The following is a 26,856-nucleotide window of genomic DNA, read 5'->3' as shown; positions in this document are numbered from 1 at the left end:
TTATTTAATATTTAATAATAATTTTATTTAATATTTAAGTTTGTGTAGCAATTCTGAATTTCTTCAAAAAAGCAAAATAAAAATAAAAATTAATCATTCCTCCCCAGCATATTTTGGTGTAAAAGGAAGTACATTCAGGATTGTGTATGCAAAGTATAGTATTTGTAGGTAATCAGGAAATATGACATTATATCACACAAAAATAAACTGTTCAAAATATATAATAGAGGCACATGCAAAATTTTAGCTTCCCTGTCATTGCTGTTCATTGTTTATAAATTTTTGTTATTGTGGTCTTATGTTGATTTCCCCCGTATTTTATTGTTGAAGCTTTTGTTGCAAACTGTCTCCAGCAGCAGCATGCTGCAAGGTCAGGACAGACACATTTTAAACATAAGTAAATAAATATAGTTAACTTTATTATATATACATACCTACACACTCGCTCCTCATGCCACTCCCAATCCGTTCGAAGCGGAACACGGCAGGAACAATTTTGCCACATAATCTGCTGACTCTGTAGATTAAGCAACATTATGTTGTTCTTTTGTAGTTTTTATTACAAAATGTCTTTTATTCAGACATTATGCTGTAGAAGTGTACAGGTACACTCCTACATTATTATGGTTATTGTTATTATTTATTTATTTATTCGATTTCTATACCGCCCTTCCAAAAATGGCTCAGGGTGGTTTACACAGAGAAATAATAAATAAAGAAGATGGATCCCTGTCCCCAAAGGGCTCACAATCTAAAAAGAAACATCAGATAGACATCAGCAACAGTCACTGGGCAAGTACAGTGCTGGGGGTGGACAGGGCCAGTTACTCTCCCCCTGCTAAATAAAGAGAATCACCATGTTAAAAGATGCCTCTTTGCCAAGTTAGCAGGGGCTACATGGGTTTGTGTGAATGGCTGTACCTGTGTTCATTTGGAAAGTGAGCTTGGATACACGCCCTTCAAATGCAAGGCACAGATAGGACGTTCACTGCTGTTCCAGTGGTCAACAGAACATGCAAATGATTGTATCTGCATACCTATCTGTATCTGTAGGGGCGTAGGGTCCATGGACCAAAGGAAGATGATTATCCCCTCGCTGCCAGGGCCTGTGGGGGCCACCACGGCTTCCCCTGACCCCCGGCACCCCCTTTCCCCCTCCCACCCCCAGCAGATGAACAAAGTGCTTTTCTGGCTGGGAGGCTCCTCTCCTCTCCAGCCCGGGTTTCACTGAAATGACTATGCTGGGGGTGGGATAAGCCCAGCCAGATAGTGTTTCAATGAAAGGCTGACTGGAAGCTTTTCACGCGGGGCTTCTGAAGACCTTTCACTTGCATCTCCTCCGGAATTGAGGGGGTGCTTCACATATCGGCTAGATTTACCCTGAAGTCCCTGCGAGTTATTGGGGAGCAGTTCACACACAATCCGGGTTTTTCACTACGCAGTAGAGTGTAGCCCGATTTATATCCGGGGTAAAAAAAATCCACTCTTTGCAGCGGTTTGGGGGGACAACTTCGAGTTCGCCGTTCCCTGTAAACGCATGGTAAAACTTGCTGTGTGTAGAAGTCCCTGGGGAGGGATGGGAGACGGTCCGAGTGGACCGTCTCCTGAGTATTTGCCCCACTCCTGTCTACCATCAGAAACAAGGGGGCGGGGCCAATGCCAAGAACCTGGCCCATTGGCCCTGGCAGAGTTTCCTTTCCGCAGCCAACGGTTCATGGAATCGCTGACGGGGAGCTCTTTCCCCTGCCTCCTTGAGACAGCCCCCCAACAGCAATTCCACAAACGGCTGACTCAGGAGAGGAAGCTCTCCCAGGGCTGATGGGCCTCGTTCTCGACATTGGCCCCGCCCCTTGTGTCTGATGTCAGACAAAGGGGGCGTGGCTTAGGGCATGGGAGAGCTGCTGGAGGACTTTGTCCTCCAGTCACGGCCATGCTCCCTACCCCTCTGGTATCTCTGGTACCTGGTATCTTGTTGTATGAGTGTCAGGGATGTGCACGAACCAGTTCGGCGGTCCTTTTACGAACCACCGAACCGGTCCGGAGGTCCGAGCCGTTTTGGAAGGCTGGGGTTTTTTTTCTTTAAGGGAGGGTGCTCTTACCTTCCCTGCTGCATTTCCCCCTCTGGTGCTCTCCGCAAACGTGTGTGGGCCACTTCTGGTAGGACGCTGACCGAGGCTGTAAGGAGGTACGCTGCAGGCCCACGGCAGCAATTTTGGGGAGAGCGCCGGAGGGGGAAATGTGGCGGGGGAGGTAAGAGCACCCACCCTGCACCTTAAAGAAACCCCCACTGGCCTCCTGAACAAATTCATGCACATCCCTAACGAGTGTTGAGCATAATGGGTGAATGGGCTTTGGGTGCTTGGTGTATCCAGTTAGCAGTTCTTATATTATTTTATATTATGTTAATCACATTCTTCTGCACTTATGCCTAGCTGTGTTATGATCGTTTTAAGAATTTCAATTTGCAATACTATAGAGCAGAGGTCCCCAGCCCTGGGTCCCCAGATACGGCTGGACTACAACTCCCATCATCCCCAGTCGCAATGGCCAAAGGGGATGTTGTAGTCCAACCACATCTGTGGACCTAAGGCTGGACACACCTGCTATATACCATAGGATCGTTCTGTTTTGTTGATGGAAGTCTGTGGACTGGTTTAATAAACTGATTGCATGATCTGATTGATTGTAGGCTAAGCTGTGGGCTATTGCACTAGGGTTAAGAAACCCTGAACTAGTGGTTAGACACAGGGCTGCACAACTTCAGCCTGGCTGCTGATGTTGGACTACAATTCCCATCAACCCTGTCTATAGGTCACTGTTTCTGGGAACTGTGGGAGATGTAGGTCAAAAGCAGCTGGAGGGCTGGAGTTGTGCAGCCCTGGGTTAGAGTCTTGGACTAGGAAGACCCGAGTTGAGATCCACATTCAGCCATGAAACTCGCTGGGTGACTCTGAGCCCGTCACTTTGCTCTCAGCCTAGCCTACCTCACAGGATCGTTGTGAGCTGGTCTATGGGAAAAGAGCTGATCTGGTGGTAGCAAGCATGACTTGTCCCCTTAGCTAAGCAGGGTCCACCCTGGTTGCATACGAAAGGGAGACTAGAAGTGTGAGCACTGTCAGATCTTCCCCTCGGGGGATGGAGCCACTCTGGGAAGAGCAGAAGGTTCCAAGTTCCCTCCCTGGCAGCATCTCCAAGACAGGGCTGAGAGATTCCTGCCTGCAACCTTGGAGAAGCCGCTGCCAGTCTGTGTAGACAATACTGAGTGAGATGGACCAATGGTCTGACTCAGTAGTATTTGGCAGCTTCCTATGAGGATAAACATAACCAGGCAGACAGCTCTTGGGCTCCTTAGAGGACGAGTGCAGACAAAAACCCGCCATGCCTTTGTCCAGCTGCCAGGCCCATCCCACGGAAACGCCGGCTAGGCTGGGCTGGGCTGGGCTGTAAGCGGACTTCCGCGGCGCCACCGCTCCTGCGCAGTTCCCCGCCCCGACCTTCTTTCTCAGCACGCGAGTTTGGTCGTGGGAACCGGCCCCGACGGGGGAGCTGCTGCTGCTGGCAGCATTCGCCCCAGCAGCAACAGCCAGCAAGCTTCTCCCTCTCCCGCGGGCGTCTCCTTGCTCCGGGCGTCCCGCCGCGATGCCAGCCTCGCAGCCCAGCCAGCGGCTGCTGCCTGCCCTGGCTGGCTGCGGCGCGTGCCACTCATCCCCTGGCAGCCGCTCTCCCTGCCAGCAGCAGCAGCAGCAGCAGCAGCCGGGGCTCCTCTCGGAGGAAGTGGGCAGTGCGTGACGCTTTCCTGCTCCAGCGGCTAATGCGATTTCCGTTCCCCACCAGCTCGGCGGCGGCGGCGGCGGCAGCAGCAGCCTGAGACCCAGCCGCTCCCCTCCCGCCTCCAATGCCCCTGCGCCCCGCAGTTGCTCTGAGACTCTGGCGGTGAGTGCCTGGGGAGCTCCAGGAAACTGGAGGGAGCTGCCAAGCGCGGGGGCGCGCGGGTGGTCGTGTGCGCGTGCAGCCGGCTTCCTCTCGCTGCCCCAAGGCAGGGCAGATTCCTGTGGCGCCCCCCCCACCCGCTCGGGCTCCCTGTGTTGGCATTGGCCGCCTTAGGCCCCAAGGGGTGCCATGGGATTTTGGTTTTTATATTTATATATTTTTTTTCAGCGTGCATTTATTTTTGCACGCCCAAACGGCCTCCTGTTTCCTGTCCCTCGCTCTGTGATGGAGAGAGCCGGGCAAGGAGGGCTAGATGCTGGCAAGGGTGTGAAGTCAAGAGGTTGCCAGGAGGCATCCCGGCAGGGAAGGCAGCCAAGCGGCTCCCTGTTTCCTCCATGCATTTGCTGGCATGCCCAGCTTCTTATTTTGTGGGTTCCTCCTCGGTAGATTGTACAGGCGTCTGCTGTGGTGCTGCAGAGGCTGACTCTTTAGCTGCCTGACTGTGTGTGTGTGTTCCTGCTTGTCTTTCTGCTTGGATGCTGCATTGATAAGCCTCATCCCCACAGCTGTTCAGTTTGTCGGTTCTCCCCATGCACAGCTTCATCATGTTACACTTATTATTACCCCCTTTCCCTCCTCTGCCTCTTCCCTTGTTTGGTCTCTAAAGCTGCTTAGAGAGAGATGGAAACGCTGCACTTTGAGGAAGAGGGCATGCTGGGTGGTCAGCAAGCTTCCTCCTTCACATCGTCCTGCAGAAGATCCTCAGCCACCTAAAATCGCTACAACCCCTCTCCCGGTCAAAACTATACCTCTGGTTTTATCCTCCATCTCTTCCTGCTTCCAGTGTGTATCTGTCAGCTACAAAGAGTCGCCCAGCATGGTGGGTCAAGCATGGTCTCTTTTCAGATCATGATGGATCAGCTCCGACAGTCCCTTTTTGCCAGGGATGATCTTGTTCAGCTGGTCTCCCTCCCTTGTAGGTGGTTTCCTTGTATTGTCTCTAGTTTTCATTCTTGGGGTGCCTGGTTAAGAGTTTGTTTGTTGCTAGAATGAAGGAGAGCTAGTCTGGTGGTAGCAAGCATGACTTGTTCCCTTAGCTATGCAGAGTCTGCCCTGGTTGCATATGAATGGGAAACTAGATGTGTGAGCACTGTAAGATATTCCTCTTAGGGGATGGAGCCGCTCTGGGAAGAGCATCTAGGTTCCAGGTCCCCTCCCTGGCAGCATCTCCAAGATAGGGCTGAGAGAGATTCCTGCCTGCAACCTTGGAGAAGCTGCTGCCAGTCTGTGAAGACAATACTGAACTAGATGAACCAATGGTCTGACGCAGTATATGGCAGCTTCCTATGTTCTTATGTAATGGCCGCTCTTCACTGTTCACTTCCTTCCCTTGAGTCTCTAGAACAGCAGGGTGGGCCAACTTGGTCTCAGCCACAATAAACTGTGGCTGGGAATGATGAGAGTTGTAGTTCAATAACCGCTGGAGGACCAAGTTTGCCCACCCCAGCTCTAGAAGTTAAGTCTTGGAGTGAATGGGCAGATGCATTTTGGCTCTAGCACGCATCCATGTAAAGCTGTGTGCAATGCTACGCATGAACCCTGAGCTGCTATGCAATGCACAGCTGCCATTTATTCATTTTTGCATTTATATCCTGCTCTTCCTTCAAGGAGCCCAGAGTGGTGTACATGATTAATGTTGTGGTCTTGTGATAGCAAGCATGACTTGTCCCCTTAGCTAAGCAGGGTCCACCCTGGTTGCATATGAATGGGAGACTTGATGAGTGAGAACTGTAAGATATTCCCCTCAGAGGAATGGAGCTGCTCTGGGAAGAGCATCTAGGTTCCAAGTTCCCTCCCTGGCAGCATCTCCAAGATAGGGCTGAGAGAGATTCCTGCCTGCAACCTTGGAGAAGCCGCTGCCAGTCTGTGAAGACAATACTGAGCTAGATGGACCAATGGTCTGACTCAGTATATGGCAGCTTCCTATGTTCCTAACCTTGTGAGGTTGGTTACGCTGGGAGAGAAGTGACTGATCAAGAGGCGCTCAGTGAATTTCGTGGCTGAAGAGGGTATGAGGCCGAAGCTCAGTGGTAGAGCATCTGCTTTGCACACAGAAGGTCCCAGGTTCGATCCCTTGTATGACTCCTGCCTGAAACCTCGGAGAGCCGCAGCCAGTCAGTCTAGGAACATAGGAAGCTGCCATATAATGAGTCAGACCCTTGGTCCATCTAGCTCAGTATTGTCTACACAGACTGGCAGCGGCTTCTTCAAGGTTGCAGGCAGGAATCTCTCTCAGCCGTATCTTGGGATGCTGCCAGGGAGGGAACTTGGAACCTAGATAGAGGATGCTGAACTAGATGGACCAGTGGTCTGACTCAGTATAAGGTAGCATCCTATGATCCTATGATTTGAACTGGAGTCTCCTTGGTCCTAGTCCAATGCTCTAACCACTACACCATTGCCAGCTCTCACATACAACTGTTGAGGTCTGTTTTTTAATGTAGAAAACTGTCCTGTCCTGGTCTCACATGGGGGCTGGCAGACCAGCTCTAGTTTCCAGGACCATGGAGAGCTCCAAGGGAGCTAGTTACTCTGAGGGAGGGTAGACAGCAACTGGCAGCAGCTTCTCCAAGGTTACAGGCAGGAGTCTTTCTCGGCCTTATCTGGAGATGCTGCCAGGGAGGGAACTTGGGACTTCTTTCATGCAAAGCTGATGCTCTAGGAAATGTACTGAAATGAATGACAGGGAATGCCTGCTGAAAAGCTCTGGTTCCTTCCAAATGGCCATAGGAATGCATTCAATTTCCAAATGGCCATTGGCCATTCAGAAATTCAATGCATTCCATGGCCGTTTGGTCCACCTAGCTCATTGTTGTCTACCCAGACTGGCAGCAGCCTCTCCAAGGTTACAGGCAGGAGTCTCTCTCAGCCCTCTCTGGAGATGCCAGGGAGGGAACGAATACATTGCAAATGAGAAGAACGTTCAATAAACTCTCCATTTTTTAAAAAAATGGTGGCATATTAATCTTTCAAACAGTGTTCCCTCTAACAGGGATTCCCAGATGTTGTGGACTACAACTCCCATAATCCCCATGCAAAAGCCATTGCAGCTGGGGATTCTGGGAGTTGTAGTCCACAACATCTGGGAATCCCTGTTAGAGGGAACACTGCTTTCAAATCAATCAGTCAATCAATCAATCAAATGTAAATTGCATGCTTTCATGACATGCTGTGTGTCAGTTACCTCCCCCTCCCCCAATATTTCTCTCTCTTGTTCTTCCTCAGCTAGGAGGGTGGACAGATGTTTGCCATGTGCCAGCCAGAGGTGCCCCTCAACCCGCTGTTCCACGAGGCCCAGGGCAACACGCAACGGGACGTGGCCTCCCTCTCCGGGAGGGACTGCCGACCAGACAGGAACCTCAACTTTGTGGGAGAGGAGGCTTATGACAGCAATGAGAACTGGAGCCCAGTGGCTCTGGGGGAGCTGGAGCAGTTAGGGGACCACGCGCCAATGGTCTCCGATAACCAAATATTGCTTATGCACAGGCAGAAAGCACAAAGCCGGCCCAGGAAGGTCCCCCAGGGCCAGAAGTCGGATAGCGTGTCGTTTGGCTCTGACAAGGAGGAAGACATCCGCAGACCCCCGGAGGGCGCAGAAGTCAGTGGCCTAGAGCCGGAGAAAAGCGCCCCAGAGGAGAGGATGACAGAGAGCGGAAAGCTAGCCAGCTCCCCTTTAGAAGACAACGGTTATGCCAGCAGTTCCCTCAGCATTGATAGCCCCGATAGTGGCGGCGCCAGTGCTTGGGAGGTGCCCGCTGTTGCCAGTGAAGACTGGAGGGGTCACGGTGGACCGCAGTCCCCCGCTGCTGAGGCGGAACGCTCTTCTCCGAGTTCGGAGACCCTCTTCCCAGCCCTGGCTGAGGCCTTCCGGAACCTTCAGGACAGGAAGAAGTTCAAAGAGCAGGAGAAAGAGAAGCACCACGTCCACTTGGTGATGTACCGACGCCTGGCCTTGCTCCGGTGGATCCACAGCCTGCAGCAGAAGGTGGTTGACCAGCAGAACCGGCTGCAGGAGAGCTTCGACACCATCTTGGACAACCGCAAAGAGCTCATTCGGTGTGTCCAGCAAGGCATGTCCTGCACCAAGCACCCAGCTCAGGCAGAGTTGTGAGGGGGACTCCCCATCTCTCTCTCTCTGAGTCCTTAGCTTGGTCACCCGGTGGAGGGGGCCTGCAGATTCCCGGATTTGCCTGCATCCTGCATGGGAGGCTTGTTGTCATGTTTGAGGTCCCTCCCTGCGGCCCACGTGAGCATCACCAGACCATTATGCATGAGGACCCCAGGCCTAGCAAAAGGCCCCTATTATTTATGAGTAGCTGCCATTAACTTCCTTCACGCTTCATTGTGGTGCATGGCTTCTCCTGGTGAATGCAAACTGAACGCGTGCTGACATGAAGGAGGAGAATGCAGTTCTGTGAGGAGACCTCTAGTTTGCGGAGAAGAGTCTGAAAAGACGCTGGCGAGTTCTGGAGAATTTCTGGCCCCGTGGGGCTTGAGTCAGTTGCCACTTCCGATGTCACCAGAGCGCCTGGTTGGAGGAGGAAACTGCGGGTGGCTATAACCCGGAGACCAAAAGCAACTTCCTGATCCTGGGTGTCAGGTGATCCCAGAGAGCCAATCCTGTACCATTGCTTGCTATATATAGCTTCCTGGCGTGCTGCACTCCCTCAGTCAGGACAACCTCTTGCTTAGGGCAGCCCCCGGGCCATGCTGGCTGTGCTTCTGGATGATTTCCCTGCTACCTGCTTCTCTGTGGCCTCTCCCACACCAGCCCACAAGTTAGCTTCCTTTCCTGTCCTTTCTCTTCGACAGGTATTGGCTTGGTTCTGCGTTTGGTCTCCAAACTCGCTATGCCGTCCCATCTCCTCTGCTACCAGCTGCCTGCAAACTCTTCAGCCATTAATCCTGACCCTTCCAGCACTCAGAACCAGACTCAGGCACTAAAAAAAGATATATTCTGGTGGGGCTTATAGAATGGTCAGTGAGCGGCCAGTTCTCGTTCTTTTTAAACTATTGTTTGATCTTTCCCCCTTTGTCAGCCTGGGTTGATGGCAGTGGTTCTGTGAATGGATCAACATGTGTCTAGAACAGGGGGTCCCAGCAGGGGGTATTAGTACCCTTTGAGGTGCTTGAATGGCTCTCAGGGGGTCCTTAGAGCCCTCCTGCCTCCCCACACTGCCGCCACACAATTTGTTCCTCATCTGAGGATTGCTACTTGAAGCTGTCGCTTCCTCAGTGATGTGTCCACTGCAGAAGGGAAGGGAGGAGGGTGAAGACCCTCCTCCTCTGCTCCTGATTGGCTGGCTGTTTGCTGAAGCTCAGCATACCCCTCCCCGCTCAGTCTGACTGACAGGCTTCAGAAAATTAGCACGGAGTGCTCCTGTTGACATTAATAGGGCAGAGAAACTTGTCCCGTTAATTTCAGTGGGAATACTTATGGATCACTTAGTTTGAATGTAAGCCAGTCACTGGAGCAGCCTGGCTCATAACTATCAGATTCGTGTGTGTGTGTGTTCACACACATACACACTCTCTTTCTCTCTCTCACACACACACACAATCTCTGTGGAGTACGTGAGTGAAGATTTGCAGCAGAAAACCTCTGCCACTCACCTGGCCACTGGTGAAGCCAGGTGAGAGGTGGAGCCGACCTGCCGCCGCAAGGAATGCTGGGAAGTGCGCTGCTGCTCGGAGTCATTTGCAGCTGCAGCTGGAGTGGAGGTAAAGGTAAAGTGTGCCGTTGAGTCGGTGTCGACTCCTGGCAACCACAGAGCCCTGTGGTTTTCTTTGGTAGAATACAGGAGGGGTTTTCCATTGCCTCCTCCTGCGCAGTATGAGATGATGCCTTTCCGCATCTTCCTGTATTGCTGCTGCCCGATATAGACCCAGCAGGGATTCGAACCGGCAACCTTCTGCTTGTTAGTCAAGCATTTCCCCACTGCGCCACTTAAGGTGACGGAGTGGAGGTAAGCACCTAACCCTAACCTGACACCGGCCACTCCTGTGCTCAGCAGAAGGCAGTTTCGTATGGGCACTTTCCAGATTACACCCTACAACAGTGTCACTACAGATCTGCTAAGTGTGCTTCCGCACTTCCTGTGTTGTGACACTGCAGTCCCTGCTCTGACAGCAAAGTGCCGTTCGCATTTCTAATGCCTTCTTTTGGATTTTATCTTTACGATATAGTGCTGCAACGTTGCAAGTCCATTTCAGAAAAATAGCTGTATTTCCCTGTTGTAGGAGTTTGAGATTCTGGGGATCGTTTTTAATATGATCCTGCCAAGCCGAAGCATTTTACCCCGTTGTACCGTGTAATCTGGAAAGTGCCATGATCAACCAGCCCAAAGTTGTGGGTTTGTTCTGATTCTGAGTGGATTCCCAATACAAAACCAGGTCTGCAGGTACTAATGCGAACCTGTATGAACTGAGCAAACAGGTAAATCTGTGTTCCTCAAACGGATAGCTGATGAAGCTTTCTCCCCCCGCCCCTTGAATTTAGTTTGAGATGCACTTTACTGAGATATTCAGAAAAGTTTACTTAGAATGTTTGACAGTAAGAATTAACCACTTACGGGGCCAAACTCTCTCAGTTGCATGTAGCTTTCTGCTGACTTTTTTTTTAAACCAAAAGTAGCCACAGACGGTTGTGTGTTTATGCAGAGAAATTGTGGGAGGGTTAGGAGCCACTTAGTCCATTCCTCTCCAGCTGTTTTTCTGCTTGAAGTCATCCCTCCCCCAGCTGATTTTCTACCAGTGGGAGAAAAGATACTGATACCTCATTGTGACCCTCAATTCCACTGTCTTAATGTCCTGTTGTCCTATTTTAATGATCCTAACCTTGTTTCCCCTTTTGCAATCCCTTACAAGAAAGAACATCAAATTCTGCAAAAGACCCCCTGCAAAGGCGACGATTGCTTCATCCCCCCCCCCCCAGTTAAGAAGTATTGGAATTATGCAAAAACCTTCTAGGCACACAGTGTTGGTATTCTGCTTGCAAGAAGATGTGGGATTCTTGCAAGCACTTGCGACAGTAATGGGATTGTTATTTTGTTTTGCTTTGCATTGCTTTGTTTTTAAGTGTTTATCTTTTGCACTTCCTTCACTGGAAACCAGGCTAAGACAAACCTAGGGGATTCTAGGGTCTTAGAGCTGCTGAGAATGTTTGTCCAACAGAAAGTCTACCAAATCACGTTGGGTTTGCATCCTAAGGAAATTAGGATTCCTAAGTCCCCTTGAAATGAATGGGACTTTAGTCACAATTAACCTGTCTCATTTATTTCAATAGTGCTTCATCCCATTGTCCCATAACTTGTCCTATTCATTTCAATGAGGCCTAGGTGTCCTACGTTAGGATACAATCTGGTAGGACTGTCCGCATGATCAGCATTAAGGGAGGAGACGCCTCCAACCCTAATTCGGGACGCATGCGCACTACTGATTGGCGACCCTGAGAATTCCACAAGCAAGGTAGAAGGAGGGAGAGAGGGCCATCTGTGAGCTGGGTATGGAGGTGGGTGGCAGTGGTGAGCCCAGAAATTATACCCAGCTCCCAAGTGATGGTGGAGGGAAAGCACTCCACACACCTCCCGCCTCCATACCCAGCTTGCAGGCCATTGTTTTTTCCTCCTCCTCCCTTGCTTGTAGAACTCTCATGATAGTCCATTGGGAGTGTGCAGGAACTGGATGAGGCTGGGAGGTTTCTCCTGCCCTTTTGCCAATTGTGATGCGGACAACCCTATTTTTTCTCTCTTTTGCTTTGCACCCAAGAGAAAGCGTGCGAGTGTTTGTTTTCAATAACTGTTCTGGACTGATGAGTTTTATTAATCATTATCCACCCCATTGCAACATTTTCTGTTGTGAACCTGCTGATTGGCTGCCCCATGCATTGAGCAACGGCCATGGTCACATGTCTCACTGCCTCCTAAAACCATGGACTGGAGTTAGAGCTGTTCATTATTGCCAGAACAGCAGGTACTGCATTGGAGCCTGTCTGATACCAGATGGATTGTCGGAGAACAGATTGGATGTGTCTGTCCTGCTCAGGAAGAGTCGACAAGATGCCTCGTCTCTCCGACTGAACTCTCCTGCAATGTGTGAAGCTCTTGGATGGTGCAACTCCCATCTGGTAGAAAAGGCTCCAGCGCAGCAAAGTAGCAAGCAGGGGAGTGAGTGTGTCCAATTACGATCAGTTTTTTGCCTTGGGACATTTTCAGATGTTGTATCTGCTTTTGATAGAGATGGGTGCTCATGAAGGAATGCTGGGATAATAGATGGGAAGCCAAGTATTGTTGATGAACCAGTGACCCAGGCCCACAAATGTTGGTCATCAGTACCATTTCAGGGGACAAATGCTCATAGTGATTTTTGGCAATGACTACCCCTATAGAAATGGAAATTAGGCGATAGCATTGTTGCGGTTACAGCTTTCTTTGTGTTATCAGCCTTCTTTATCCCTACTCCCATGCAGGCTAAAATTGCAGTCATTTTCACACACAGGAAAGGGTCAGGGTAACAGTGACCAAATTGTGCTCTCCGTAGAATAATCTTTGGAGGACATTTCTGCCAGTTTTCATTTCCATTCCTCTGACAACATCAATAAAATTTCATAGTAGTTCTTGTGTTTTTAAAACTTTTAAAAGCTTTTAAAATGCCATTGCAGATTAGGCTGCTACAGGCCAGTGTTCATGACAATAAAAGCATGATAACACACTGAATGCTGAAAGAGGAGGAGAGTTGGTCTTGTGGTAGCAAGCATGACTTGTCCGCTTAGCTAAGCAGGGTCCGTCCTGGTTGCAAATGGAAGGGAGACTTGATGTTTGAGCAGATATTCCCCTCGGGATGGAGCCGCTCTGGGAAGAGCAGAAAGTTCCAAGTTTCCTCCCTGGCAACATCTCCAAGATAGGGCTGAGAGAGATTCCCGCCTGCAATCTTGGAGAAGCTGCTGCCAGTCTGAAGACAATACTGAGCTAGATAGACCAATGGTCTGACTGAGTATATGGCAGCTTCCTATGTTAAAGTATTGCATTGCAATACTTTCCTTCTTTAGGGGAGGGAATACTTTGTCCATCTCTAGGGTTGTAGACCTTGTGAAAAATCACAATGAGCATTCATTCCCCATTATGGTAGTGGCCACTCCATCTGGCTCATGTTCTACATGGCCACATATTGGCAAATATTCCATTCTTATGAAAATGGCAATCTCCCTTTTGGTGTCAGCAGTGATGGGAGTTTCTATGCAAATTTCCTCTACGGACCTGCAGAAATTAGGGTCTTGCACTTTTGTGCTCCTGCTTCATTTTGAAGTAGGCACCAGTGTTCCCTCTAAGGTGTATGTCTCTGTGTGTGTGTGTGCGTGCGCTCACATGTTTTTTGATGTCCACTCAGTCAATTTTAGATCTTGCTCAGGTTGAATCAGGAAGGTCCCATTCTGAATGCACGTGTGGGCACACACTGCCTTGATACTGCCACCCGGAACAAAACTCATTCTGCACATAGAAGAGAAAAATGAGAGAGAACATTGGTAGGCACTCTGCCCACCTCCAGCTGACAACTCTCACTTGAGTGTGTCTACTCTCCCTTCTCCCAATGGTCTAGCCAGGTGGTGTAATTGCAGGCATATTTCACAGGGACGCGGGAGGAAACAGGAAGCCAACCTGCATAAGGGAAGGTCCAGACTACATTTTGTTTCCTATGGGAAGGAAGGGCTTTCTTAGAGTCTTCTGGGAAGAACTGAACTCTAGAAAGATCTAGAATGCAGCAATCTTTTTACGATTGGCAGAATATCCCTCTGAGCTTCGTTACGGTTCGAATAAGCTAGTGCTTCAAATATTTGGCCATTCTTTGGCAACATTTGACTTGCCGATTGACCAAGACGTTTTTTTCTTTTTCTTTTCTGGAACTGGCCAGATGCCAACCGCAGAATGAAAATATCCCCTGACGGAAGCTAATGAGGATCCCCTCCTTGTGTGAAGCTCCATGCATATGCGGAGCTCTGCAAAGAGCTGGATCATGTCCGTAATCTTCAACTTTTATCCCTGCCGAAGTGTTTAATGCTGCTATCCCTGAGCTTGGTTTAAATTATATTCAAATTTTATTTGTTACAAAGTAGTTGTTGTTTTTTAAGATTCACTATTTAAAAGGTTTACTTGAATTATTTTTAAAAAACGTAGATGGCTCTATAGCAGTGCCGTTTCTAGGGGACAACAAATTGAGGCAAGCACCTGAGTGCGGGCCCTGTGCGAATGGCGTGGAGATTCATGCTTGGAATCTCACAGCTCCTGCTCGCCACAGCTGGGATCCTGTGGCACATTCTGCTTACCTGCATGCGGTGGCAGTTCTGGTTGGGCTGCACTCCTCTCTGGGCCAACCAGAGAGCCCTGACTGGGGCCAGAGGGCAGCTTCTGGCCTGCTGCGGCAAGTGGGAGCCATCCTCCGGGACCGGCAGTGGTGGGAAAAACAAGGTTCCAGGCAGGAACCTCTGTGCCAATGGGGCCCCACATCTCCATGCCTCTGCTTCTCTCTGGGGCCACAAACCCCTCCACATTGTCCTGATCTTCATACCCCTCCCCCTCAGCTCTGCTCTATAGTATTTATAGTATATAAATATATAGTGTCTATATCTCTATATCTAACAATTGGTGCCATTTCTGGAACCACCAATCCTCCTCAAACTGAAACCCCGCCAGACCTAATCAGATTGAAGGGGATGGATATTATATCACCAACATCAGGGCAGAGAGGGATTTTGATATGAATGTTTTGTTGCCTTTGTGTATTATTATTATTTTTTTAAGAATGAATTTATTATATAGTATAGCACAGGGGTTCCCAGCCTGTGGTCCTCCTGATGTTGATGAACTACAACTCCCATCAATAAATTGTGACTGGGGGTTATGGAAGTTGTAGTCCAGTGACATCTGGTGTTCCCACATGTTGGGAACTGCTGGTACAGCATATTTATATATTGGGAGTTGGTCGAGTAGTAGGGCTGTGCTTTAATGTGCTGTGGATGCCTTAAGGCACCTTTAAAAAGTAGCCTTTATTGGTGAAGTCTGAGATCTCAGAGATCGGTGATAATGCAGGCAGGAATGATGGCATATCTACATGAGAAGTTAAACTGATTTTACAGTCTGGGAACTATTCTCTGTAAGGTGTTCTGTAGTTCTGATTCTGTGCAACAAATGTACCTGCATTTCTTGTTTGTTGTATACACAAGCCGTATTCAGACATTATGTTGTACACATGTGCATGATCGTGTGTGAACGACTTTACATGCATTCATTTAAAAAGAGAAGCTGAGTCTGGGCTCCTTCAAATGTGAGGAGCAGAAAGGAGGGCTGTTCACACGATCATAGACTGGGTAGGACAAGCATCCTACTGAGTTTCGGAGTTTGGTGCACTCTCAATTTTTGATTGTGTGCACAAGAAAAACAAGGAAGGAGGCGGACAACTTAATGGTCTGCTAAGCCCCAACTGGGCTTTTCCTTCCAACCATGTTCAGAAGCTGGGGATGGAATCTGGGTAGGTTGTGCTCTTCCAATCTAGCAGATGATCAAGCTCCCCGGCACCTACCTTTCCATGAACAGCTCCCCATCCACGGTAGGACAAGTGTACAAGTTTTCAATTGTGTGAGTAATCCACACAATTGAATAATCCACACAATGCAGATTGTACACATCTTGAACATAATGTATGAATAGGGCTGTAGTCTGGGCTTGTGGTAGCAAGCATGAATTGTCCCCTTTGCTAAACAGGGCCTGCCCTGCTTTGCATTTGAATGGGAGACTGTATGTAAGCATTGTAAGTTATTCCCTTTGATGGGGCCGCTCTTGGAAGAGCACCAGCAGGCTTGCATGCAGGAGGTTCCAAGTTACCTCCCTGGCATCCCCATCCCTGAGAGAGACTCCTGCCTGTGACCTTGGATAATCTGCTGCCAGTCTATGTAGAAAATACTGAGCTAGATGGACTGATGGTCTGACTCAGTATAAGGCAGCTTCCAATGTTGCTAAATCTGCCCTTAAGGTTGCACTTTGAGTGTGGGAGTTTTTAAGTATTCCAAATGCTCAGACTGGAAAATGTGATACTTTTGATCAAAGAGATCATATTTTGCTGTTATGATTGCAGTGTGGATTGTGGCACTTATTGGATGTCCCCTAGTGAAAAGTGACACATCCTCCAATTTGTCGATTCCCTTATTTTATGTTATTTTATTTTGCAAATTCTATTTTTTTAGCTTAACTTTTAGTAGCAGTCTTTATGGGGTCAGTTACTTTGTGTGAAAGTACCGGAGACTTCTGGTAACAGTTTATAATGAAATTAACATAAACGGCAAGCTCCCCCCCCCCATTCCCCCAAAATTCCTCCTTGCTAGCCAGCTACAAAGCACCTAGATTTCTTTCTCCTGTGCTGGCTGCATTCCAGATGCCAAACTGCTTTTCTCCAGCCTCCATCCAAGCAGGTGGTGGTGTTCCTCTTCAGAAGTGACCAGCCATTAGTGCTCATTTAAGCAAGCATCATCACTTATCAGCTTACAGAAAAGTTCATCTCCTCCATTGGTGGCTTTAACGTTATGTTTTAATTAATGGTGATGTGCAGCAAGTTTTTCTTACCTTCCCATCAGCACTCTGCCTCCTACTCTACTCTGCTTCCACCTTTTAATTCATTCAACACTTATTTCCCCAATAATTTGACTTGTGCACCCCTCCCTGTGCCAGAATATACATCCAGGGCTTTTTTAAAAAGGTGTGCATGCAGAGTAGCATATGCACCTAAATGAGAGTCTGTGTGGTTTAATAGATATAGTGTTGAGTGTGGAGCTCACCATGGGTCACTCACTCACTCTCTTTCAGCATAACCTACCTCACAGGGTTGTTGTGGGTATAAAATTGGGGAGGCGACACTAGTCCCAGAGATACACTTAGCTTGCCCTTCCTCTTTGTTGGAGGAAGGGCAGGGTAAGAATCTCGTAAATAAATGTGGGATAGCGTGCTATTGTTAATGAGTGGGTTTTGGCAGAAATGTTGCCCAAAGAATCCATTTCAGCTGGGACGTGCTTTGTCTGATGGGAGTCTTTTGCAAAAGGTTAGGAATGAATTGGGCAGAAGGCTTGTCTTCAGTTGCAGATTACAGGCTGGTTCACATGATCGGAAATAGGGTAGGACAAGTGTCCTACCTGAGTTCAGGAGCTGGGTGTGCTCCTGCTTTGTGATTGCTGGGTCGTTTGCTCTGGGTAGGAGGGCTGAGTGGACAAAGCCCTCCTTCCCAGTGTGTGTCTCAGACACGGTCACTTCCTCTCCTACCTTGATTTTTGCTCCCAGATTATCACAAAACAGGAGCCTGCACAGCTCTCAAACTTAGGTAGGATGCTTGTGCTACCCTATTAATGATCGTGAGAACAGCCCTTCTATGCTTTGCATGATCCCAGCTTCAATCACTAGTGTCTCCAAGAAAGGCTAGGAAAGATCTTGAAGAACCATCACTGGTCCCAGTAGACATAACCACACTTGATGGACCAATGGTCTAGCCCACTGGAGACACTCAGTTGCTGTTGGACTACAAGGCCCATGATCCCCAATCAGAAGTTTTTGTGACTGGGGAGGATGGGAGTTGTAGGCCAACCGCAGTTGGAGAGTCTCCGGTTGACCACCCCTGTGTTACACCAAGGCAGCTTCCCATGTTCCTGTGTAGCGAGCACAACATGCAACATTTCAGCTTTTGAAATCTGACCACATTTCAAAATGTACACGGAATCTTCTTTTATCTGTGGTTTGGAAGCACCAATGTGGAGCTACAACCTTGATCCTAGGGATGGCTGAATGCATAGGTTTTAAAAAGCCAGTGTTTATAACTGCCTCATGGAAAGATCTGCGAAGGGCAGGCTGTAACTGGGACACTTTTAAATTGCAGAAAGTGGGCTGCAGGTGGACAGAAAACCACCAGGTCACAATATTAATGAGAACAATTTTGATATCCTGAAATGTGCCAATGTACTAAATGTTGTAGGAGCAACTGCCTGTCATTGCTACCATTCACCCACAATAGATGATAAACAGCATTCAATCTGTGTATGAATAAAGGTTCAAGAAAACATTTCGTCTTCTGCCAGAATTTATTATTAATCACCTCTTTGGTTGGAAGCTTGGGCTGCAGGGTTGGGCAAGGATCCAGTCCTGATACTTTCCTCTCCTCCTGGGTCTCAGCAGGGGTGCAAAGCCCTAGCTTTGTAAATGGGAATAAGACACTGCTTTTGCTATTCTGACAGGTTGTTACATAACTTAACATATAATTGAATATCAGACTAGAATTGATTATATTACCATTCTTCCCGTCTTCAGTTACAAGGAGGATCCTCCACCCTTTGTGGTTGATAATCCAGACTGCTCTTCTGGGGGATTAACCACATGAAGTCCAAGCTCTGTTGGATTATGAAACTGTCCTTGCCTTCTTATAACAGAACCCGCCCCCCCCCAATTATTGCAACCATCTCTCCATCCATGAAGTCTGTCAATGGCAATGGCTATAGTCTGATGGCTATAGGCCACCTCCAGCCTCAGAGGCAAGATGCCTCCAAATACCAGTTGCAGGGGAGCAACAGCAGGAGAGAGGGCATGGCAGTGTGACAAACGGTGTGCTCGCGGAACAAAGTTCCACTAGCACAAGAAGATTGCATAGCTACACACACACACACACACACACACACACACACACACACCACACAGCTTTTTGGAATTGTGCAAAAAAAAAAAAAAAGCTCTTGTACAAAAGTTCACCACGTGCCACTGATTGTGCAAGCACAAACATGTTTCCACTACTGCAGGCTTTGCCAAATTTTCTTTGACTTTAGGAACTAGTTCCAAATATTTAGAAGCCAGACAATGGATGCTTGGCAAAATTACCAGACTTAGTGATGGAGGGTAAGTAACTGTAAAAATTAACATTTTAAAAAAAAATTGGCTGGGACAGTTTATAAATGTAATTAATAACAACAACAACAACAATAATAAAAACAACAGCAGCAGGGTGTCTATTCCCTTTTCAAGCAACATACTTAGAACAGAAATAGGGCTGTCTGGGACAAATATTGGCTGCACAAGAACAGGCACTAAGAACAAATGCAATAAGAGCAAAAGTAGAAAAATCCACAACAAACAGCAAGTGCCGCCTTTGTAGAGAAGCAGATGAAACAGTGGAGCACCTAATCAGCTGTTGTGAAAAGATCGCACAGACTGACTACAAACAAAGGCATGACAAGGTAGCAGGGATGATACACTGGAACATCTGCAAAAAATACAAGCTACCTGTAGCCATAAATTAGTGGGACCATAAAATTGAAAAAGTTTAAGAAAATGAAGATGTAAAAATATTATGGGACTTCCGACTACAAACAGACAAACATCTGCCACACAATACACCAGATATCACTGTAGTCGAGAAGAAAGAAAGATAAGTGAAAATAATTGACATAGCAATACCAGGGGATAGCAAAATAGAAGAAAAAGAAATAGAAAAAATCACCAAATACAAAGATCTCTGGGCGGATTACAATAACATAAAACCAGTTTAAAACATATACAAAAACTTTAAAACAATTTAACAATTTAAAAATAACCAGAAATTCAAACCCAAAAATATTAGGAAGCTGAGAAAGCTTGGGCGAAAGGTTTTTTGAAAATTGCCAGAGATGGGGAGGATCGTATCTCAGCAGGGAGCGCATTCCACAATCCCGGGGCAGTGACCGAGAAGGCCTGTCTCTGTGTACCTACCAAACGAGTTGGCGGTAAATTGAGATGGACCTCCTCAGATGACTTCAATGGGTGGTGGGGCTTGTAATGGAGAAGACGTTCTCTTAAATACCCAGGGCCCAAGCCGTTTAGGGCTTTGTAAGTTATAACTAGCACTTTGTATTTTGTCCGGAAACCTATTGGCAGCCAGTGTAACTCCATCAGTAAACTCCATTAGGCATAAATACACCATTAACAGAAGCCCTATTCACCTGTTGTATTCAACACTCATAGGAGTGCACAGCATACACAGGTACAGTTATTTACACGTTATGTTGAACACGGGAACAGCAGTAAACTTCCTAGCTGTGCCATGCATTTGAAGGGCTTGGATCCAGGTTCTCTTTTAGATGAGCACAGGTACAGTCATTCGCACAAAAACATGTACGAGTGTACAGACGTATGTACATTCGTACAACATAATGTCTGAATGGGGCTAAAGTGAAACATCCATATTCATTTGGATTCATTTCACTTCTAGAATTCTGAGCCAAAGTGCAGTGCTGTCCAGTTTGGGTTTCCTTGTCATATTTACATACCCAGTTAGTGGGCATATTTTGTCAGTGGGTGTATTTGTCATGTATTGCTCTTGGTCCAGGAGATGCTTGGATTAAGTTATGTTAGGCCCAGAGCTTACTGAATTTCTCCTTGCGGAATGGACTGGAGTTTCTGTTTGCTTTGGTCAAGTACTCAACACAGTTATTCATTCCCAATGAATCCCAGTGAGGACTTTGGTTATTTTCTCAAGCAATCAAAGAATAACTCAGCAACTATATCAAAGCCTCAGAGCTGCTCCTGTAAGCAACTGGCTTCCTTCTGTGATTAGGACTGAAGTCCTGTCTGTTCCTGCCTGGAGTATTGGGTAAATAAGGCTATACAAGCAGTCCAGAAAAGCAAAGGCAGAGGAAGTTTTGTAAATCCCATAATAGTCTTCCCTTTCTTCCTCCTTCCTCTAAAAGAAAAAGAGAAAAGGAGCCAGCGTGGTGTAGTGGTTAGAGTGCTGGACTAGGACTGGGGAGACCAGAGTTCAAATCCCCATTCAGCCATGAGACTTGCTGGGTGACTTGCTCGGAGAGAAAGATGCCAGCCATTGGTCCCTTCCATTTGTCACTCAGCGTAACGGAAAGGACACCAAGCCAATGGACAAAGTGCTGACACTGGCTGGGAACCACCCAAGGGCCATGTGCCCCTCGCCCGTGGCTGGCATGAGGATGTGGTGGTGAGTCAGCCCCAAAGGCAGGCTGCGATGGCCTGTCCTGAAGCTGCCGCCAAGCCCACTATGCACCGAATACAAATATGATGAATATTTATATACCGCTTTTCATCACTAGTTCCCAAAGCGGTTTACATAGATATAAAATTTATTTTATTTTATTTTATTTTATTTATTAAGAGATTTAATATACCACCCATTCCACAGAGGCAAGAACAGCATCCGAGATTTAAAATTTGAAAGGGGGGAGGGAAGGAGAGAGGGAGATTGATTTAAAGGGTAAACGCCTTGCGGAAAAGAAACATCTTCAATAAGATCTTAAAGGCTGAAAGGCAGGAGGCAGACAATAAATAAATAAATAAATAAAAACAGGATGGATAGGGCCCGGTGTTCTCTCTCTGCTAAATAACGAGAATTGCCACTTTAAAAAGGTGCCCCTTTGCTCAGTTCGCAAGGGATAGTACTGAGGTACTGCATAAGTACCAAAATAATACGAGTGTTGCATTTCTGCCCTCCCGCCTCTTCTTCCTTCAGTTATCTTGTTTCCCAGGTCTTTCAGGTCTTGAATTTACTCACTTTGCTTCATCTCCACCCAAAAGGTTGGAATTAAGGGCACTAGAGTCAGGGATTATAGCACATCCCTGTCATTGCTTTTCTGCTTTGGGCTGCAGATTGAATGGCATCACGACTCCTACACCAGCATATGTTTGTGCACATTTGCAGCACTATCCAAAAAGCCAATCAGCACAAAAAGACAGAAGAGCAGCTCCAGCCTCAATGCACATGCGCAATCCGTGCACATGCGCTGCAATCTCAAAGAGTCAGAAAAACTCAGTTAATCATCACTGTGTCAATTGTAATGCAGGGAAAGTATAGGCTGGCAATGGATGATGCCATGCAACCTTGCCCCCAACAGACTGAGTGAACATAGTGTGAAAATTCTGGTCTAAACAACCCATCTAGAAGTGCCCTAAATGTTTTCTTTCAAGAGGCAGGGCTTGAGGCAAGATGGACAAAAGGTAGAATTACAAGACTGAGTTTGAAGGGTACCTATAAGACTTTTTAAGGCAGTTTAAAGGTAAAAGGTAAAGTTGTGCCATTGAGTCGGTGTCAACTCCTGGTGCCCACAGAGCCATGTGGTTTTCTTTGGTAGAATACAGGAGGGGTTTACCATTGCCTCCTCCCGCGCAGTATGAGATGATGCCTTTCAGCATCTTCCTATATCGCTGCTGCCCGATATAGGTGTTTCCCATAGTCTACTCTAGGAAACATACCAGCAGGGATTTGAACCGGCAACCTCTGGCTTGCTAGTCAAGTCATTTATCCGCTGCGCCATCACATCTGTACATAGAATTAAATGCTTCTTTGACTCCAGCAAATAGGAAAACAATAAGAACCTTCCTCTCTGGGTCAACCTGCAAGTTGCATTAAAGGCATAGTTTGGCCCTGCATTTTTTAATTATTATTATTAAGTAAAAAAGCCATGCGAGATGAACAATCCGTATCAGGACTGTGGCACATGGGAGGGTATCCTCTCCCATGTGCCATGGACTTGATTCTAACCAGGTTCCCCAATGCTGCTATTGATTGATTGTTTGATTATGTGCCATCAAGTTGGTGTCAACCTTTAGTGACCACACTGATGGATTCTCTCCAGGATGTTCTGTCTTCAAGGTCGCCTTTAAGCTCTCTCAGTGGTGCATTTATTGCTGTCGTGATCGGGTCCATCCGCCTTGCTGCTGGTCATCCTCTTCTTCTCTTTCCTGCTATTAGACCCAGAGAAAAACTTCTGATACCACCAATGAGACTGCACTCGTCAAAGACTGTAATAAAGTTTGTCTGTCTATCTACCAATGAGACCTCTCCTCACAAGGGGATATAATATTTCAGCAGTACAATTTTGCTGGGACTGCAACAAGGGAGGAAAAGTTTGCGTATTAAATATCTCCCTGTGTGCCATAGTCCCCATGAATATTTAACTTTAAAGAAAACGAAATCACAGGACCAGGCTACCTGTTTAATGCAGTCTGGTTTCTTTTCTCTCTTGCTATTATGCGCTCAGTCTTTCCTTGAATTCTGGCAGACTGAAAAAGAGGAGAAGGCAAAACAAAGTGAATGAAGGTTCAAAGGAGTGTTTGAGTAGCCTATTTAATCTCCACGAAGCCTCTGGCAGATTCACAGCTCAGGTGTTTTTTGAGCATCCTCTACTAAGCCGCCCATCTCTCCTTGTTCACCGGCAGCCCCAGGGCAGGTGAGGATCAGAGAACCTGAAGAATTTAATAACCTTTCCTGGGAGCCTGGTCCACCATCAGCCTATTCTGTTTCCTCTGAGGACTGATTCGCACATGCTTGAGGTTCGATCATGAGATTTCTCATCAATTGAATGTGTGAACTGATGCCACGGAAAAAGCTCTGTGTGCGAGGTGACGCAAGGTATCTGTGACACACACGCAAGTCGCCACTTGATGCTGCAGTCATCAAGTGATGGATATGCATGTGCAGTGGCAGCCGATATGGGTAGATTGGGGGTGGGTGGTAAATGAGGCTCAGGTGAGATTTATTCTCACTGTTCCAACCTGGTCCCAGCTGCCTTGCTCTCCCTCGCCAGTCCCGGCCATGGCGTTAACTCCTTGCTCGCCGGCTGGTCATTTACAAGGTTCTGTGCACATAGGGTTAATGCTGCAGCCGGGCAAGGCAGCCAGGATGGGAGCAGAGGAATGAGAATGAACTTCAGCTGAGGCTCGTTTACCACCCCTCCTCAATTTACCTGATGTGTGAACTTTAACGACTCGAATATGTATTTACATTTATTTATGTGTATATGATTTCTACCCCACCCTTCCCCAGAGTTTCTGGGCTGTTTACGTTAATCGATAAAACAATAATATCATCACTTAAACCCACCATCAGCAACAGCGCACAGCAAAATCAGAAGGCCATTTTAAAACAATCATTGATTGATTATTAAAAGCAATAACCTCCTGTAATTACTGTTTTTGATCTACCGTCTGATTTTTTTTTTAAAAAAATCAAATCAACAATTCCAACTACCACCACTGGAAAATTCAGGCCGACATCCTAATGGTGCGCTTGGGCATGGATGTGGCACGAGGGCGAGACTACTGTGCACTACCTACTTCATTCTGGAAATTGCGTTCCAGATTAGTGGTGTTCGACTTGACAAATCTCAGACTCCAGGGAGTTGTGGCACCTAGAAATGTAACTGTGATGTTAACTGTGATATTTGAAGTAGAGTTATTTGATGACATATTTATTTGTCCCAGGCAGCCATATTTCTGTTCTAAGTATGTTGCTTGAAAAGGGGAGAGACACCCATTTACCTTCCTGCTTCAGTTATTATTATTTCTTGTTTACACAGACAGGTGTTGTTGACTGGTTTGTTTTATCCAGCCATGGAGTCCTTCCCAAGGACCTGGGATGGCTGAATTTTATTATCAGTATTGTTCTTGTTGTTATTATAGATATCGTCACAGAATATAGGCTGTTCCCAGTAAAGCTGCTTTTTGTAATTGGCTGATGGTGATTTCTGTGGCCCCTATGATGCTGAGATGCATTTCAAGATGTTTTGGAATTGCACCCAGGGCGCCAATTGCTACTGGGATTATTCATTTTCTTCAACTTTTTCAATTTTTTTTTTTAATTATTTCTTGTTTACACAGTCAGACAGGTGTTATTGACTGGTTTGTTTTATCCAGACATCGAGTCCTTCCCAAGGACCTGGGATGCCAGAATTTTATTGTCCATTGTTATAGATATCGTCACAGAATATAGGCTGTTCCCAGTAAAGCTGCTTTTTGTAATTGGCTGATGGTGATTTCTGTGGCCCTTATGGTGTTGAGGTGCTCTTCAAGGTCTTTTGGGACTGCACCCAGGGCGCCAATTACCACTGGGATTATTTTGGTCTTTTTCTGCCACAGCCTTTCAATTTCAATTTGTAGATCTTTGTATTTTGTGATTTTTTTCTATTTCTTTTTCTTCTATTCTGCTATCCCCTGGTATTGCTATGTCGATTATTTTAACTTGTTTTTCTTTCTTCTCGACTACAGTTATATCTGGTGTATTGTGTGGCAGATGTTTGTCTGTTTGTAGTCGGAAGTCCCATAATATTTTTGCATCTTCATTTTCTACAACTTTTTCAGTCAGTCAGTCATCCTTTATTGCGGTCATAGACCAATATTTAGTAAAACATACTTACACAAAACTCAGCATAATAAAACAAACAATCAATGCAATACTGACAGGTTAAAATTAGGACACTTGTGGTGAACTTACTGAAAGCCAAAGAGAGCAGAGCACCCTCCATTACAATCATAAAACAGGAATCACGGAAAGAAGAAAGCAGAACATTATTGAAAACCTAAGCGAATGTTGCAAATGATATAACAGTACCTTGCCATTTTGCTGATTAGGTCATCATCAAGACTGGACAGTAAATACTTCAAATAGAAGTCATCCAAATGCCCAGGAAAACGTTGCAGCAAAGGGGACACTAGTCTTAAGCGGGCGTCCCTATAAAAATTACAGTATAAAATGGCATGCACACTTGTCTCCACTTGACCAGACCCGCAAGGGCAAAGTCGAGCAGAGAAAGGGATAACTTTGAATCTTCCCTCCATAACAGCAGATGGAAGTGCATTAAGACGGGCGAGCGTCAAAGCACGTCTAAATCTAGGAATGGTAATTAGACTCAGATAGCTAGCTGGTTTAATGTTAAATATTTGATCCCCCAGAAAGATATTCTTGGGCAAGGAAGCAACTTCTTCCTGCAGTTCCATGTCCATGATACGTTGTTTGATCTCGATCATATCCCATTTTGATAATCTCATCCTGAGAGAAACCATAATGAGCCAATTTGTCAATAATTTGGGTCTTCCACTTAAATCTGGAACAATCAGTCTTAATAAGGGGGGCCAATCCTACACAAGAGAAGACAAATTTTAACCAGAATAATATGATATTCCTCCAATAACAAGTTTCCAACCTAATCATACCCACCTCTCATCTTAACGCAACATTAGGCACACATTGGGGGACTAACAATATAGATCTCAGAAATTTAGACTGCAGGGCTTCTAAAGCCGTAAAGTTGCTAACAGGTCCTATTTGGGCTCCGTACAGCACTTGAGAGTGGACTTTAGAAACAAATAGTTTAACTGCAGCGGGGATATAAGAAGCCCCCCTCGAGAAATGAAGAGATGTAATAAGGTTCGTAGTTAGCTGTGCCATCAACAAAGTAGATTTGAGGTGGGCATTGCGTGAGCCTGATGAATGAAAAACCACTCCTAGGTATTTAAAGGAGTTGACCTGTGCAATCCTATGACCATTGATGGCCCAACAATATTGCCTAGGTCGTTTTGCAAAGACTAGGACTTTTTCTTTTTTTCATTTTCTTCAACTTTTTCAATTTTATGGTCCCACTAATTTATGGCTACAGGTAGCTTATATTTTTTGCAGATGTTCCAGTGTATCATCCCTGCTACCTTGTCATGTCTTTGTAGTCATTCTGTGCGATCTTTTTACAACAGCTGATTAGGTGGTCCACTGTTTCATCTGCTTCTTTACAAAGGCGGCACTTGCTGTTTGTGGTTGACTTTTCGACTTTGGCTCTTACTGAATTTGTTCTTAGTGCCTGTTCTTGTGCAGCCAGTATTAAACCCTCTGTTTCTTTCTTCAAGTTGCCATTCTTAAGCCATTGCCAGGTCTTGCTGATGTCTGATTTTCCACTTATATTGTGTAAATATTGACCATGCAGGGGCTTATTTTTCCATTTTTCTGCTCGGTTCTTGACTTGTTCTTCCTTGTAGGCCTGCTTTGTTTCATTGGTGTTGAATAGTTGTGCGTTCTTGACCATTT

The 26,856-nt window shown here is 46.6% G+C and overlaps 1 protein-coding gene across 1 annotated transcript; it reads left to right on the top strand.

Annotated features, from left to right (window-relative positions):
- The first annotated feature begins 3,516 nt into the window (after nt 1-3,516).
- C7H1orf216 (chromosome 7 C1orf216 homolog) lies at nt 3,517-18,078 on the top strand. The gene is made up of 2 exons (XM_053268155.1): nt 3,517-3,933; nt 7,216-18,078. Exon 2 carries the CDS (start codon nt 7,232-7,234, stop codon nt 8,099-8,101), a length of 870 nt encoding a protein of 289 aa, XP_053124130.1. The 5' UTR covers nt 3,517-3,933; nt 7,216-7,231; the 3' UTR covers nt 8,102-18,078.
- The last annotated feature ends 8,778 nt before the right edge of the window (nt 18,079-26,856 follow it).

This window comes from Hemicordylus capensis, chromosome 7 (assembly GCF_027244095.1).
Source record: "Hemicordylus capensis ecotype Gifberg chromosome 7, rHemCap1.1.pri, whole genome shotgun sequence".
NCBI lineage: Eukaryota > Metazoa > Chordata > Lepidosauria > Squamata > Cordylidae > Hemicordylus > Hemicordylus capensis.
Note: the sequence above shows the minus strand (reverse complement) of the source record. Positions and strands in the feature narration are given on the sequence as shown.

What these genes read in the sequence shown, in the direction of transcription:
- C7H1orf216 (XM_053268155.1), top strand. Translation starts at nt 7,232, where the DNA reads ATGTTTGCCATGTGCCAGCCAGAGGTGCCCCTCAACCCGCTGTTCCAC.